The sequence below is a fragment of the Xiphophorus maculatus genome, chromosome 20, assembly GCF_002775205.1.
Source record: "Xiphophorus maculatus strain JP 163 A chromosome 20, X_maculatus-5.0-male, whole genome shotgun sequence".
In the NCBI taxonomy this organism is placed as follows: Eukaryota; Metazoa; Chordata; class Actinopteri; order Cyprinodontiformes; family Poeciliidae; genus Xiphophorus; species Xiphophorus maculatus.
The window spans coordinates 21,790,383-21,806,343 of record NC_036462.1 but is presented as its reverse complement, the minus strand read 5'-3'; the positions used below and the strand labels follow the sequence as shown (position 1 = coordinate 21,806,343).

The following is a 15,961-nucleotide window of genomic DNA, read 5'->3' as shown; positions in this document are numbered from 1 at the left end:
CCTTACTTTGTATTAGTTGCCAATGCCACACCTACTTATTGCTATTTCACTTCCTACTTCTTTTTTGTATCTGTAAAAAGCATGCTCATTTGCTTACACCATACTATGTTTTTTACATGCGTAAAATGCATAAGAGTGCTAAAATCTCATGTGAATTATGTTTCACTTGCATTTTGTTATCTTAAAACATTATTAGAAGCATTATTATGACTACTCTATTCCCATTTTTTTGGCATTGGTTCTGATTTGGATCAGTTAACAACATGACAGAATGAGACCCATAAGTGATTTATTGCTGGTAAGTATTTATCAGTCAGTTTTTCTTACAGCGAACCATGAAAATAATACAGAAAGATGCGAGTTACCAAAGCAGATATTGAAACTTATCCCTGCCAGGCAAGAAATGACACACTGTCAGGAGCTACAAAAGAAACCAAAACTATAAATGCAAAATGGGAAAGTAACCATCAGCTGTTCACTAAGCAGATAATTGTTTATGCTGTTATCTTTTGAAAGGTAAAAACCAGTTAAACACAGCTAAACTTTAGTAGCTGAAATCTGTCAGCTTCACTAATTTATTGCTTCTGATGGATGATTAAAAACCAAGACAGTTTTATTATAGCAGCTGGCTTTCATGTTTAAATGAAAATATAATTTTAAAACTGCAATACCAACTTTTGTAAATGTAAATCAAATCAGGTAAATCCTTACTCTTAACAACACAAAATAAAATCTCAGTAAAAAAAAAGTCAAAGCAAGTCTTCCACTGACTGCTTTTGCTTTCTTTTTTTCCACCAAAGAAGCCGATTTGTTTGATATTCCTCCTCAAGTATCTGCAGCCTGCTTCATTGTTGCAGCCGCTTATTTCCCAGTGGTATAATTGCAGCATATGCAGTGCATGAATTTTACTGCCAACACACGGCAGGCCTGCAGGTGGGCCTATCAAACATCTGGTTGACTCCCTGGGTACCTGCGTTCCATAGTTAGCCTCCTATACATGCATGCAAGGGGAGGCATATAGAATATAGGAGTTTTATTCACAGCGCCATCTGTTCGTTTTCATACAATCGCAGCCAATTTAAATGGTTTTAGCTGTAATGTCACTGAGGCGTAGATGAGAACGGAGCCAGTTAAATTGTTAAAAACAGATGGATGGGGGAAGCTGAGTAAAACAATGAATCTGTCAGTTCAAAAGGTGATAAATTCTTTGTTAATTAACTATTAATTAAAGTAGTTTTTCACTAGTTTTCTCACTGTTTATGTCAAGCTGGCTGTTGCAGGGACAAAATCCTCTGTTTCTGTCAATGTTTCCCAAGTAACCCAACAAAAACCAAAGAGGATAATAAATTAGTGTCAGTGTGAATGATCAAGTGGTTTCTATGTCAAATAGATTCACATTTTAGTGATGCATTTACCATGCAACTGTAGTGCAGTGCGATGCAGTTTGAGCAAAGTTTGCATGACACATGGATATGAGGGACATGCCGGGTGAAAACAATCAGCTCAGATGGTGCAGGGAGGGAAACTCTTTTGTTAATGCCCAAATGGATGACGCATAATGGCACAAACCTAGATAGGAGTTTCATTTGCATATATATTTATAATTTCTTTTCTTAATGGGAAATGCAAATGTGCCATTTTGCAGCAAATGTGTGTGTTTGGGACTCTTCGCGTTGAATAAATGTGACTCTAGGGTATCCCCACGCACCTCGGCATATTAATCATCGTGACACGTTCACGACCCTTCTAATAAGACAGGGGCCACGGCTAACCCCCTCAAACATCCCATCCAAACCCGGCCCCGCTCCCTCTTTGTCTCTCAGCCGGTCCCAAGGGAGCGGAGAGGATGGTGGGGGAGGCCGGGCTCGAGCTGAGGACAGAGGGGGCGGAGGGGTGCAGGGGTTTCTGTTTGTGTGTGTGTGAGAGAGAGCGTGTGTGTGAAGTTAGACCCCTTCATTCAAAGGTCTCCCTTGGGACAACGGCAGGCACAAGACTCCTATTAGGACTGAGCACGGTAGCCCCCCAGGAGCAACAAAAGACACCTCCTAATGCTCCCTGTTCTAGCTCAGTGAACACGCACACATGGAACCAGGCAGCCCCACATAAACACACAACACACACGGCCTCCAAACTGCCTCAGCGGCGAACACACTCCCGGCTCATTGTTTTTAGTGTTACACATGTTTGTATTATGAGCGCGTTCGCCGGGCAGCGGGACGGGAAGAGCAGTGAAGTGCGATAAGGTGGACAGCTGGACAGCACGAGGCATGCCGGGTGTCACTGCTGCTGTTTGTGTGCATCCACACATGCATGCGAAACACAATGTGGGTCTGTCCCAGCCAGAACCTCTTACATACTTTACATATGCTAATAAATGGTTTTAATTAAGCTAAATTTACTGACAGCATGACTGAGGAGGACATCGGGTTATAGGAAACGGTATTTATTTTTGTCAAATTAACTTAATTTTTACATTTGCATTCAATTGAACCAATTCAACCAAGAAGTAAGCAAAAAATAAAATAATTTAGCTAAAAAACTAGCAAAGTTGTACTTTTGTCATGCATATATCTGATCTCTTCTGTGATGTTTGTGCTGCAGTAACAAAACGTGAATTTAATTTTGGTTTCAAATGACATGCATCTTAAAACTTCTGCATAACTAGCAGTGAATCTCAATTCTGAATTTGATACAGTTGATCATAAACTGTAAAAATGAACAGACTGTCAACAGAGATCACATGGCGTTCCTCAAGGCTCCATTCTCAGTCCTTACTTATTCATAATCTACATCCTCCGCTTGGCTCAGATCACATGTTATCATATATATATATATATATATATATATATATATATATATATATATATATATATATATATATATATATATATATATATATATATATATATATATATATATATATATATATATATATATATATATATACTGATTAATAAAATCTGTTTTTTATTAATGGTTTGATAAAAAGGACATGACAGAAATTATTTCATACCTTTCTCAAAAATGTGTAGAAAAGTCTTTTCTTGCCATTAAAGGAATCAAGTTCATGGTTGGTGTCCAGTTTTAAGCAGGTTTCCTCTGGTATTTTTGATCAATAAGTTGCTAGATTTCAATATTTAAAGGGCCCTTTGCCATCACCCTAATCTTTATGGCCAGGCTGCTCCAAAATGTTAAGGTTAATTGCAGTCAGACAGGAACATGTTGGTTAAAGTTAAAGATAGTTTTAAACCTACATCTGTCAGCAGAATTGATAATTTCTGGCCTTACTGATGGCAATTATGGTATTTAATTGGAGTAAATTTATGAAAACATCAGAAGCCTTTCTGGATTATCAAACACTGCAAATAACACAGACTCTGCTGACTCCTGAGGTTTCTTCTTTGTAGTAAGCGAATCATTATTCTGATCATCAAAGACTGATAGATGTATTTGTTAGTAATGCCTTTGATTTAACGTTTCATTTAAGCAGGTTGTTACTTTCAAAATGTGTGTTTTTGTCTCTGTTGATACAGAAAAACACAAAAATATTAAAAATAAAAATGCCACCAAACACAAAACTAGTAACTACATTTAGACCGTTACGTTTACTTGAGTAACCTTTTGGTTACTTTAAAATTACTTTTCAGAGTAGATTGACGGCATCATACTCTCCACTTTTACTTGAGTAAAAGTTTCACTATTTTTATTTGTTCTCAATCCACATAAAGTAACTTCACTGAAATTAGAAAAAAGATAATTTAACCAAAACGTACAGAGCTAAATGTTGCTTTAAAGTGAGTATTCTTATTTCTACATAATCTTTAGTGTTTTTTTTTTCCTTCTGGATCTGTTCAGTCATTTTTGAACAAATATTCAATAAACAGGAGATATTGTCACTGGAGATACGTTAGTAACATGTGCTAATAAACAAATATACATTACCTGCTGCAAGTATTGGTTTTATAGGGTTAATGTGTTAACATTTTGATTTTGAAAAGTTGAATTTGTTATTTTGCAATTATGTTATTTATCTATGTTATGATTTTATGTTAATCTATAAAATAAAAACAAGAATCTTGACTAGATTTCACAATATTAAAGCTGGATTTCTTTGTCTGAAATCTATCAGTCTTATTAAAAACATATTTTATCATAAGATATGTTTTCATATTTCAATAAAACTTTAGATTTTGTCTCTTTGAAAACATCTTCATTTAAAAAAAAAAAGAACTAAATCCAATGTTATTGTCAGTATTTGGGTCACCTTTTTATCAGACACTCTATAAAATAATCTCTTGAATAACTTCTTTTTAGCTTCTACTAGAGTAAAAACGTGAAAATTAAAAATACGTTGAAGCGGTTTTACTGCTCCTTGAGTTAAATTTGTGGATTCTCTCCCCTCCTCTGGCATTGGGACACATTGACCTTGTTTTTCTCCGGCTCTTTGGCAGATTTGTGTTTTGAAAGCCGCCATTAAACACAGCCGTTACGTAAGCAGCCCTGTGTGCAGCGGGGGACCGTTTGACGGCACAGAGTCCGGCCTTGTTACTGTACGGCATCATTCTGTTTTTACTGAAACTGAGAATCAACAATGGTGTCCATGGTTTTGACACTTTAATGGTCTGGTTCTGTTAAACAGAAACTCTTATTTTAGAGGAACTTTACAAGCTTGTCACTGGTTGCTCAGAGAAACAAACATATAATCTTATTTGTTGTTTAGCTAGTTTCTTCTTTAACTTATAGCCAACAGAGGAGCAGAAACTGTGGATTCAGGTCAACTGCTTTCATCTAAAACTAACAATATTTCTGAATATTGCAATGAAAATGTCGATTTCAATTAACCCACATTTTTCTGACATTTGTCTTGAGTCGTGAGACTGAAAGTCCAATCAGTAAAACTAAAATATTCTGCAGAATTTGCCCGTATGGAAAATAAAATATAACATCATTCCAAATATTACATCAAAGCTGTCAACATATAGTGGAGCTCTACCAAAAATCATTTTAGAGTTTATTACCACATGCTCTTGCAATATCAGAGTTTAGAAAATGAGCCGTCCCTCAACAACATGATTATGACGTCAGATTACGATGTTTAACATAGATTAAAATCTCTCTTTTATTCTGTTTTCTGAGTTTCAGAACACACAAGAAAAAAAATATATTTTCTTCTCTGTACAAAAATAGGCCTAATTTATGAATGCAACATATTTATTTTTAGTAAATTACATTTTAACATTTGTTTTGAAACTAAAGTCGATAATTTAACTTCTTAAAAAGTAACTCTCCATGGTTGTTGTTGGTTTTTTTTTGACAGACTGACTCAAATGCTGTTCATCATCAAAATGAACATTTTCTTACCATTAACTAAATTTATTTTAGTTTTAAACACCTGGTTATTAGAAGTAACAAAGCAGTAAAATTACATTTATAGATATGCAGATGATATCATCATTTACTGCTCTGGACTCTTAAATATATATAAATGAACTGATTATGATTTCTTATAATTGCCTATGTGAGGATTTGGGTTTTTCTCTGAGTTAATTTAGGTTTCTGTTGTTTTAAGTTAACTTAGTCTCCGTGTTGTGCTGTCAACCCCTTGATTGTTCCCAGCTGTCTCGTTTCCCTCTGTGTATTTAATCCCACCTGTCTTCCTTGTTCCTTGTCTAATCTGTCTTGCTGTCAAGTCTTTTGTCAGATGTCCACTGTTACCAGTCGCTACCAGTTTTGAGTCTTAGCCTTCTGTTCATTCTGTGCTGCCTGGACTTTGGATTATTGTGCTTTTGTAATTTATTTAATCATTAAACAACCATCATTCACTCCAACCTGGGTCCTCGCTAAACATAGATTGCAACATAAGTCACAGGAATCTTTCAGATATTTAAAGTAATCATAAAAGCCATATTTAAGTGTTTTATATTTGTCTAAAATGAAAAGAGATCATTTTTCTTACCTATTACCGTCTGGCTAAACGCGCACTGAGATGCGCACTGGTTGAAAACTAAAAGATCCAACTGTCTTCTGATCAGTGAACTCACCATGCCAAAGCATTACTAGGTCAGACAAAAACACTCTTCAATGTGGAAGTTGTTATTGTGGGAAGAAGACTCAGGTAATTTCAGTATCAGAGAAAAATAACTTTTTATTTTATTTTTATTCTTTACAGAGGCTTGTCGGCTTTTCTTTCAGGCTGAAACATTTAAAAAGGGGTTGAGACTTTAGTAAATAACGGGAAACTGAGGGAATTACATCACGGTTGTTCTGCTCTTGAAGAAAGGGTCACAGAACTGGATTTGGAGTTACACAAGTTAAGGCTCTAATAACTTTATGGGGAATTTTCACGGGGACAGATGTTTAGCTAGTGAAGATAATTGTGCCAAGAGCTAACACAAGAAGCTAAAGGAAGCCCAAACTGTCAACTCTGTAATTAGTCGCGATTTCTAAACAAGAATGTTTCAAAACATTCCTGTTTTGGTCCTAATAAGTAGATAATTAATGAGATTAAATCCTTTGGTCTGTTTTATACTCGCAGTACAGTTTGATATTAGTTTGTTTTTATTTGTACATATGCTGAAGTTGAACAGTCCTGAGGATTTCATTGTATATGGAGACTTATAGCAATGCAAAAGCATTTCCACGTGACTCTGAGCTAAGAAAACCTGCATTATCCTTGCAGGGTTGTCATTTCCACATGTTTCCAGATGTTTCCTGCAGTCACTGGGTATCAGAGAAGGAAGACCCTGGATGGGTTCCCAGTCCATCCCAGTAATAAATATATATTTTTTCAGTTTATGGAGAAAGTAGAAAAAAGGCATTTTGTTTTAATTTATAGTTGACATAGAGAAATCTGAACTGGTTAAAACTGATACTGTCATGATCTGTAGGTGTTTGGAGTTTAGATTAATCTCTTGTTTTGATATTTTCCTGTTTATTTATTCATATCTGTTTTTCATTCCTCTGTGTTTCACTTCTTGGTTTGAGTATTCCTTGTACTGGTGTTCATTTCCATTTACTCTTTATGTTAGTTTCAGTTTTTTTCCTTTCATTCATGGTTTTTCTGTGTCTCAGGTTCTCTCTTCCTCAGTCTGCCACCATGCTTCACATCTCCTAATTTCTTCCTGCCTGCTCTGCTTACCTCTGATTAGTCTCTGGTTTATATATCTAAATATTTAAGCCTGGTTATCCTCATTATTCTCTACTGCTTCCTTCATCAGTTTTCCTTGTGATCTGCATTTCCATTACAAATGTGTGCAAATCTTTGTCTATATTCAGCTAATATAAAAAAAACAAACATAATTTTGCAATTAGAGTGTTTTGATTAAATTAGAAATGAAAGTTTGTTCACATGATAAGTCATTAAAAATCATGACAGCAACAGATGTAAACAGTTATATGATATATATAGTCGTATTTCAGTTGTGGTGCTAGCGCTCATCATCCGTCAGAGGAGATATCGGCATCTTAATCAGGAGCGACCAGCCTCTGATACTTGGGAGCGGCTACGTATGCGGCATTTTGAGAGAATTGTAGTCACTGATTTTATAGAAGAGCTATGGGTTCAACACATTCGAATGGCAGCTTTTTATGAACTGTGCGATGCAATGAGAGCTCTGGTGGAGCCAGCTGCAAAATGTCCAAAAACAAAAACACAAAAAAAATCATCGTCCTACTGCTACTTCCTGCTGTCATCTTTTTCGTGATTTTTGCAGGTAGCAACATCCGACCGATGACCACGGGACTCATGATGCAGAAAGTGTTTCCATTGCAGTTTTGCGACATGCATCTGTTTTAATAGTCAAAAAAAAAACACTACATCCTACCACAAAAACTTTATCAAAAAACATGAGGTTTTTCTGTTTCAAAATTGAAACTTTATGTTTGTAATTTCAATTTTCACCTTCCTGAGATCTTTGTAAGTTTTCCTGTTTATCATTAAACATTCACTCTTCCTGTTTGCATTTTGGTCCATCTTCAAATGCACACAGCTTGATTTTCCAAAATCTCTGATTGCTTTTCTCTGACAGCTAAAGAGAAAAGGAAAAGGATGGAAGAAAATTGCTGCAGCTAAAATTCAATTGTTTGGCTTTTATTCATACTATTAGCTTTTGGTATCTCTGCCAATTTTAGATTTGTCTTATTATTTTTACTAAATTTTATTTCTATCTTATCATTTATCTGCCTGTGATGTGTTGGTTGTGAAGCCCTTTGGACAGCTGAGGCTGTTGTAAATGTGGGACATAGATAAACTTTGACTGGACTTGGCAAATCTCCACATGTGGTGCCACAGAAACACAAATTACATTACATTAAATTGGCCAAATTTCACAATGCACAAGACAATAAATTAGATAGACTGCTGCTGTTTATATATGTAATAAAACTGAAGCAACAGTTTTGAGCCTTCCTAGTGAATAAAAAGTGAACACTTCTTCTCCCTGGGCACGTTTTTCAAATCTCTGAGGATACAAAAGAAACATCGCTAACGGCGCCAAAATCTGTAATGGTGCCAAATGTTTTCTTTGAAGAGAAAAATCAACGAATCACATCATGCCAAACTTCCCTCTGAGCATTTTTCTTCTTTCTTCTCTTCCTTTGTGTTTAAGCAAAATTGCATACTAAACTAGTTGAACTTTAATGAAAGTCTACAGATGATGAGGAGAAACACAAACACAGGTGGCAGATACAGCAAGAAGCTGCTCCCCCCTGTGCCACAGAGAAGAGGCTAATTAAATTTTCATGTCGATAATCAGGAGCTAATCCACCGTTAATTGTGCTTCTTTCCGACGCAGTGGCTCCCTCGTGGGATCCAACGTTATGCCCATGCAGCGTTTCGTTTGCTTAAACGCCTCTTAGATTTAATGGACTCTTCCATAAACTCATCCTCGGCACCTCCTCACTCACGACCACACAGAAGCCTGAGCTCATCCATCAACAATAATCCCTTCAATGATCTCCATTTTATCTTTTCACCACCCTCCTCCTCCTACTTCTCACTCATGTCCCTACAAAAGGCTTAATTACTGGTGTGAAGTAATTATTTTCTTTATTAGTGAAACGTAACATCTGTTTCAGGTCTTTTTAATTGTACCTATAAAACCCGTCCATTATTTCTGTCCCTTTGGGATAGGCCTGGGCTGCTTGTCGCTCCCTGTGGACTCCCTCCGCTCCTCATTCAATTCTCTGCCTAAAGCTTCGATACACAGAGCGCCGTCGTGAGCTTTTACGCCAACTTCAGAGGAGCTGAGCTGTTATTTCAGAAAAAGAAAACAGGGTATGTCTCCAAGCTCCCCTGAAGGCTTCAGTGTTTTTGGATTTGTCATTAAACTCTAAAGGAACATATTCCCAAAAGCAGCAGGGAGCCTAAGGGCTGCAGGGAGCGTGGGAATAGAGGAAGGAGTGAGATTCCTGAAGTTCTAGGGAAATTTTGTCCTTTTATTAATAGACTTTGGTCCCTTTGAAATTTTATTAGCCATAAAGTTGACGGTATGTTGTGCAGTTTCTACAGCCCTGCAGAGCCTCTTCGCCTTAAACAAACTGCTTATTTCGCAGAGCATCCGTGCAATTCAGCTTCAAGGTTTCTCCTAGCCCTCCGCGGAGGGCAGCAGCTACACAAGAGCAGGTGTCATCGTCAAACTGAGACCTCCGTGGAATAAATAAATCTATAAAAACCTCACATAGTCACCGACTTCCAGCAAACACTGACCAGTTAGCCGAGGACCGTCCGGCTTCTGGAGCTCTGTCCTTTTAGCGCTCTCCCTCTTTATTTTTATGGTTCCTGCACCTTCAGGAAATGACCCTTTTATAGGGTCAACACTATAAAAGACTTGTTTTTGTTGGGAGTGGTTAGTGGACGAGTGTGTGTGTGGGTGTGTGCGTAGTGGGGGTATAAGTGTTGAAGTTACTACCGGTTCGTCTTTGGTGCCAAAGAAAGAGACCTGATGAGGCTAATAGTCTTCTCGTCCAATATATCACATAGCTGTGAACTCTGTGACCTTTTTTGTCAATAGGACAACTTTTCTCTGGAGTGTGTGTGTGAGACCGGGTGGACGGGGCGCGCACGGCTACCCTTGTGTGTCCAACCAAGAGTGCACATGTGGACATCTGCACTGTCATACCGCAACGTGTGTGTTGATGTACAAGACAGTCAGGCCACGCAGTGCTTCATCTCTGCTGGATGGAAAATGTTGAAAGGTTCTTCTAATAGTTTTAATTAAAGTGCATGAGTAAAATTGATAATAATCAATTAAGAAGGATTTGTTACTGAGGTGAGAGCGCTGAATAGACAGGCTTGATGTCCAAACCTCAGTATTTGGTTAAAATCTTTCTTTAAACTGTTACTTACTTATTCTGTTTGGGCTTAGCTAGTTAAATGTGTTAGTTGATTTGTGCAAAAATTATTATGTCACATAACTAAAAGATTATTCCTGAGCAGGAGCGTTAATAAAACTGTCTACATACATTCAAAGTCCACATTTTGGACAATTTTTTAAAGGTTCGGATACAGAAAACATTGCACCAAATGTTCCCCCTTAAAATCTTCTGTCAGCTGAACACTTTTTGTTACACTTCTATGTTTCAGATCATCGAGTAAATTTTAACATTAAAGACAGCCTGAGTTAATTCAAACCAACAGATTCCAATGAATATTTATAAAAAAGACACAGACTACACACACATACCTGGTTCAACCCTCCACTCCCATTCACCAGGTATAATACTCACATTAAGATTTTGTTCACTTTCACTAACCAACTGTCACACGTTGCGGTATGACAGTGCAGATGTCCACATGTGCACTCTTGGTTGGACACACAAGGGTAGCCGTGCGCGCCCCGTCCACCCGGTCTCACACACACACTCCAGAGAAAAGTTGTCCTATTGACAAAAAAGATTTTGACAAAAAGATTTTGTTCACTTTCCTGTCTGTTCACTTCCAGACAGGAAGTGCATGAGATGTAGAATCAATAAATTACCCAAATAGTACCTGTCTTACAACATGAAGTAGGCTGGAAGATGTCAGACAGAAACGCATCATGAAATGATAAACAAAGTCATTGACTTCAATCAGAAAGGCTTACAAAGCCATTCCTAAGGCTTCGCTGAACGACACAGAGAGTCTTTATCCACAGTTAGAGAAAACGTACACCAGCGGAGAGAATCAGCAACTCATCTGGAAGCTCAGAAAAAGAAACCAGGACAACATCTGAGAGGCTGCAGACCTCAGAGAACTTAATGGCCCAGCTCATCTCATATTTGCAAACATCTTCAATGTTTATTAGGCAAATATTTTGTGGATTGGAGAGACAAATGTATTTTTTTTTGTTGGAAAAAAAAAACTTAATTTTTTCAGCAAATGAAAAATGTTGAAAAATGCTTTTCAACATTTTTTTTGTGTATCTTGTTTGTCTTGCATAACATTAAGATGGCATTTCAGAAAGAGAACATCACAGCAACAGTCAAACATGGTGGTGGTAGTGTGATGGTCTGGGCCGATTTGTTGCTGCAGGATTACTAAATAGAGGAACCATAAACTTTAGCACAAAATCCAGAAGAAGAACGTCAGGCCATCAGTCTGTTACTTTAATCTCATTCTTAATGTTAAATTATAATAACGACTGTAACTGAATGGCTCAAAAAGCACAAGGAAACTTAAAGTCCAGATTTAAACCCGGTTAAGATTCTGTGGTGAGACTTTAAAAAGACTGCTAATGTCTGATAAAACTACAATGTATCTGAAATGAAGCAATTCTGCACAGGAGAATAGAGTGAATTTGTCTCCACCGCTTTGTAAAAGGCCAGAACTTCACACTAACAAGTGGGATCACAACTATTAGTTTATTTCTCCACATAGTGCCAGGTTGGTTTGCAAAGCTTTTTGTTCAGTTAATAAACATAAAAAACATTTTTGATATCTTTGTTTGGTATTGAAATTTGGTTGATGATGTCAAACATGAGAGTAAATGACAAGAAAGCAAAAACAGAAGAAATCCATAAGGAAGAATTTTACTTTTTAACAGCACTGTAATTAAGACTGGAACATATTTATCCAGAAAATATATTTGCTCAAAAAAGATAAAAAATATTCTTATTTTTTGGGACTCCAACTTGACTACAAGAGACAATAAACATAAGGATTTTTGTCTGCAGAATGGGAACATTTCTGGTTTATTACTAATATTTCTGGGCATTCCCAAGGTGTTTCGGGAAATCTCACCATAAGCGCATAAACAAAGAATGACGCACAAAAGTAGGATGAGGTAAACAAAGTTTTAAGACTGAGTAGGAGTACGAGTTTCTCAAGAAAAACAAACTAAGCTCCAAGCCCAATTGCACACTTAAATCTTTGCAAATATTTTAGACTGCATGTCAAATTGTAATAAATAATGGCACGGTAAACAGCTTAGCAACGAGTGCCTTTTTATACAGCATGCAAAGCATCTGTTACAGTAAGCTGTAAAGAGGAAGATAGCGCATTAAATCCTTCACATGGTACATATAGACCCATTTTTCCATGATATTTAATTAGAAACCAGAAAGCAAGGTCCTGTTCAACCCCCACTCCAGCATCCACGTATCTTGAGTGAATACTAAGAAGCAACTCAGGCACAGGTCCAATTCAGAATGCATTGTGTGAACCCCCATGGCCCATCAAAGGCAGTGTGCACAACCATGAAAGGGTGATTGGGCTGGAGGTGCGCAGGGAATAGTGTTTGAAGTTTTCCTTCTATATCAGAGAAAGAGAAAAAAGGCATTTATAATCCTGTGGGATTGCTAATCACCATGGGCTAAAAATAAAAAAAAGAAAAAGAAAACAGGGATGCACTCATTCTCTCTTAACTCTTCCACAAATGCTGGAGGAAAAAGGGTGAAGAAAGAGGAATAAGGAGCTGCGGGGTACTAGCAGGGGAAGGAGGTGGGGGTGGAGCAGGAGGGTGGATGCTGGAAACTGCTGCTGAGGTAAACAGAGGAGGAAAGCAAGTGTTTTAAACATGACCGATTCATCTGGGTAATCTCTGTCATTAGCCTCTCCTGCTGGCATCATTAATGCACAATTAGGAGGCGTCACACGCGTCGACAAGGTATCAAATCATTTCTAAACATGTCCTGCAAAGGATGGAAGCAAAGACTTCCAATAAAGCCCAGTAACGCCAACGTTCTCCCGTAAACAATACGAGGTAAATGTAGCGGAAAAATCCTGATCTACTTCTCATCAAGCCGGAAAACGACACAGAGAGATTTAGAGTATATTCAAAGCAGCCAGCATCTTGTATTTCTGACAGCTGGAGAGGGATGCCAGCAAGGGAAACTTCCGCACAGCATGATGCTGCCATCGGCACCGATTAGTGCTTGTTTTCCTAAAGAGATGCTTTATGTTTTGTGCCAACAACTTTCCCTTTAACTCTGCAGTCATGTTCACTAAATTAGAATATTCAAATGAGGCTCACATGTCAAATTAGAAGCACCTTTAGAAAAAACATGTGCTTCTAAAAATTTCTTTAAAATAAACACATTTTAGAGGTTTCATCTTTTGCTTAATGTTTAATGCTTTCTACATTAAACATTGTTTTTATTGGAACGATGTACTTATCTCATCCCAAATGTTTTTCATTACCTGCAAGTAAAAAAAAAAAAAAAAAATCATAATTAACAAAAATAAAGACTTAAAAACATCTATATAATGCTTTTCACATGAGTTACTGAAATAAATAAAAATAAAAGCACAAACAGGCCCACCCCCACAGTATGATGCTGCCACCACCAGAAAACCTTCTGACCTTTGACTCCTCCACTTAGAAGGACTTCAGAGCAGCCAGCATGTCTTGTTGTCCTGACGGATGAGAAAAGATGCTCATGGGACACCCGATGCCGTTTAGATAGCCGCTCGCAAAGGAAAGAATTATAATTGGAAATGCGTGTGCAGAATATATAATGTGTGTAAATGTTGTTGAGCCCCACGATTTGCCAGGAAAAGGTCACACACTCCCCTCGACCCTAAGTGCTTCGCTCTTTGTGTACTTGAGGTTAAAACAAGAGAGAGAGAGAGAAAGAAAAAGAGAGAGAGAGATAGAGAGAGAGAGAGGGGGGGGGGAGGGACCTGCGCCTATAAACTCCGCATTTAAAAGGCAAGTACGGCGATGGGGGGGCCTGCTGCATGACGGGGAACAATGGCAGCTTTTTGGACACACTTTTTCTCACTGCGATGAACAGCAGGGAAACCGGTAGAGGCTCCTATAAAAGACCGATAGAGCACAGCTGTCAGGGCTGGACGGTCATTTTATAAAATGTCTCAGAAGGGCCTGCCTGTGGATTTATGGGAAACTATAAGAGGACGAGCAAATTTCCAGGAGGCAACAGTCAGAGGGTCCTTTAGATGGGTGACAACTGAAGATTCGAGCTCGTTTTTAAAGATAACAGGATGCGGAGAGGGAAGTCTTCATGTTGTGGTTTCAACGCGCGTTTTCTCTCTATAAAACATAAACATGGAAAAGGTTTGACCCTGACTGCTAAATATTCTGCCCCGTCATCTTTACCACCATCAGCATCACCATCATAAACACTAACAGGCCATTCAGGAGCTGTTTGCTCCTGATTGACATGGGTCCTGATTATTGATTATTCAGATTTGCACTCGATTCTTATTTGACAGCCACCTCTAAGCGAGTTCTCTTGGCTGGTTTAATCAGAAAGCTGCAAGCAACCAGAAGGAAAGTAAAAATCTGACAAAAGAAAGGGAGAAGCAACTCCTCTGTCCAAGCTGTCCCAGATCCATTTTACGCACAAGGACGCACATTTGGAGACGCATTTGATAGCTACTTACGCTCCGAGGCCATGGTGATCACGGACTCTGTCGTTGCGTGGTACTCGTCCTCCTCCATGAACTCGTCCTGGGCCGACGCGTCTCCCTGGAAGTCGTGGTGGTCCAGGAGCTGCTGAAGCGGGGGCGCCTTGGGCAGCAGCTGGTTGACCACCTCCCGGCTGATATTGGGCGCCTGCTTCAGGCGCAGCTTGCTCAAGATCTGGGACTTGATGGTCTCCAGCCGCAGCACCTTACTTTGTTCCCTCCAAACGCAGGCGGAGCACTCGTGGGAGCCAGCGTCCTCGTCCAGCAGAGACAGCCCCGCGTCCGTGGGCGGCTCGCTGGCAGGAGGCAGCAGCACATTGGGCTCGTCGCTCCCTGACAGTCCCAGGAAGATGAGCGCCAGTAAGCATGGGAAGAAATTGTACCTCGGCATAATGATGGAAGAAACTTTTTTCGCTTCTTTTAGTTGATTTATTCCTCAGTATATCCTTTTGGGTCCTTGTCTCAGCCTAAAAAAGCCTCCGAATCATTGACATGCATCTAATCCACAATCAGCCCGAAGTGGGTTGCTTTTTTCTCTCTCTCTCTCTGCAGCAGGAGGTTCTGAAATAAAGTTTTCAACAACAAAAAAGTGCGTTCCAGTGTGTGACCAGCTCTTTTTGATTGAAAGGTAAATTATCTGCTTGATGAATGCATAGCGAGCTCACTTGCAGCATGTGATGGTCGCTGTGGGGTCCCCGTGTGCAATGTAGTCCATGGAGGTGTGTGCATGTGCAGAAGTGTCACTGAAAAAAAAAATTTGCAAGTGCGGTCAAAAAGGGGCTCTTTATATATCTCAGCAGCTCGGTGTCGTAATCCGTCTCCATTGGCTAAGATTGCAACAAAAGGCTTTTAGGTCTGTCACCAAGTCAAGAGGGACAGAGCGAAGGGAGGGAGGACGCGCTGTTATGGGAGCATAAATGTTTTACAGTACACAAGCGATGCACCTACATTAGAAATATTGACCAATTAAGGCATTAGAACAACGAGTGGCTCGAGCTCCGCGCTTTTCTGCTTTTTAAACGGAGTGCATTGAATATGATCTGAATGAATGGGCTTATCTTGAATTCACCAGATCTCATAAATGACATGAACATTTATGGATCATTAAAAAAAAAA

The 15,961-nt window shown here is 38.7% G+C and overlaps 1 protein-coding gene across 2 annotated transcripts in view; it reads right to left on the bottom strand.

Moving 5' to 3' along the window:
* Positions 1-15,727, bottom strand: part of LOC102235052 (growth/differentiation factor 11-like) — a 30,089-nt gene extending 14,362 nt beyond the window's left edge. Inside the window, exon 1 of one of the 2 annotated variants that reach the window (XM_005804256.2) lies at positions 14,822-15,727. In XM_005804256.2, coding sequence (XP_005804313.2) covers positions 14,822-15,236 — 415 coding nt within the window. In that variant the 5' untranslated portion in view covers positions 15,237-15,727. The remainder of the gene's footprint in view (positions 1-14,821) is intronic. The other variant, XM_023324853.1, reaches the window with a different exon arrangement.
* Positions 15,728-15,961: the final 234 nt, after the last annotated feature.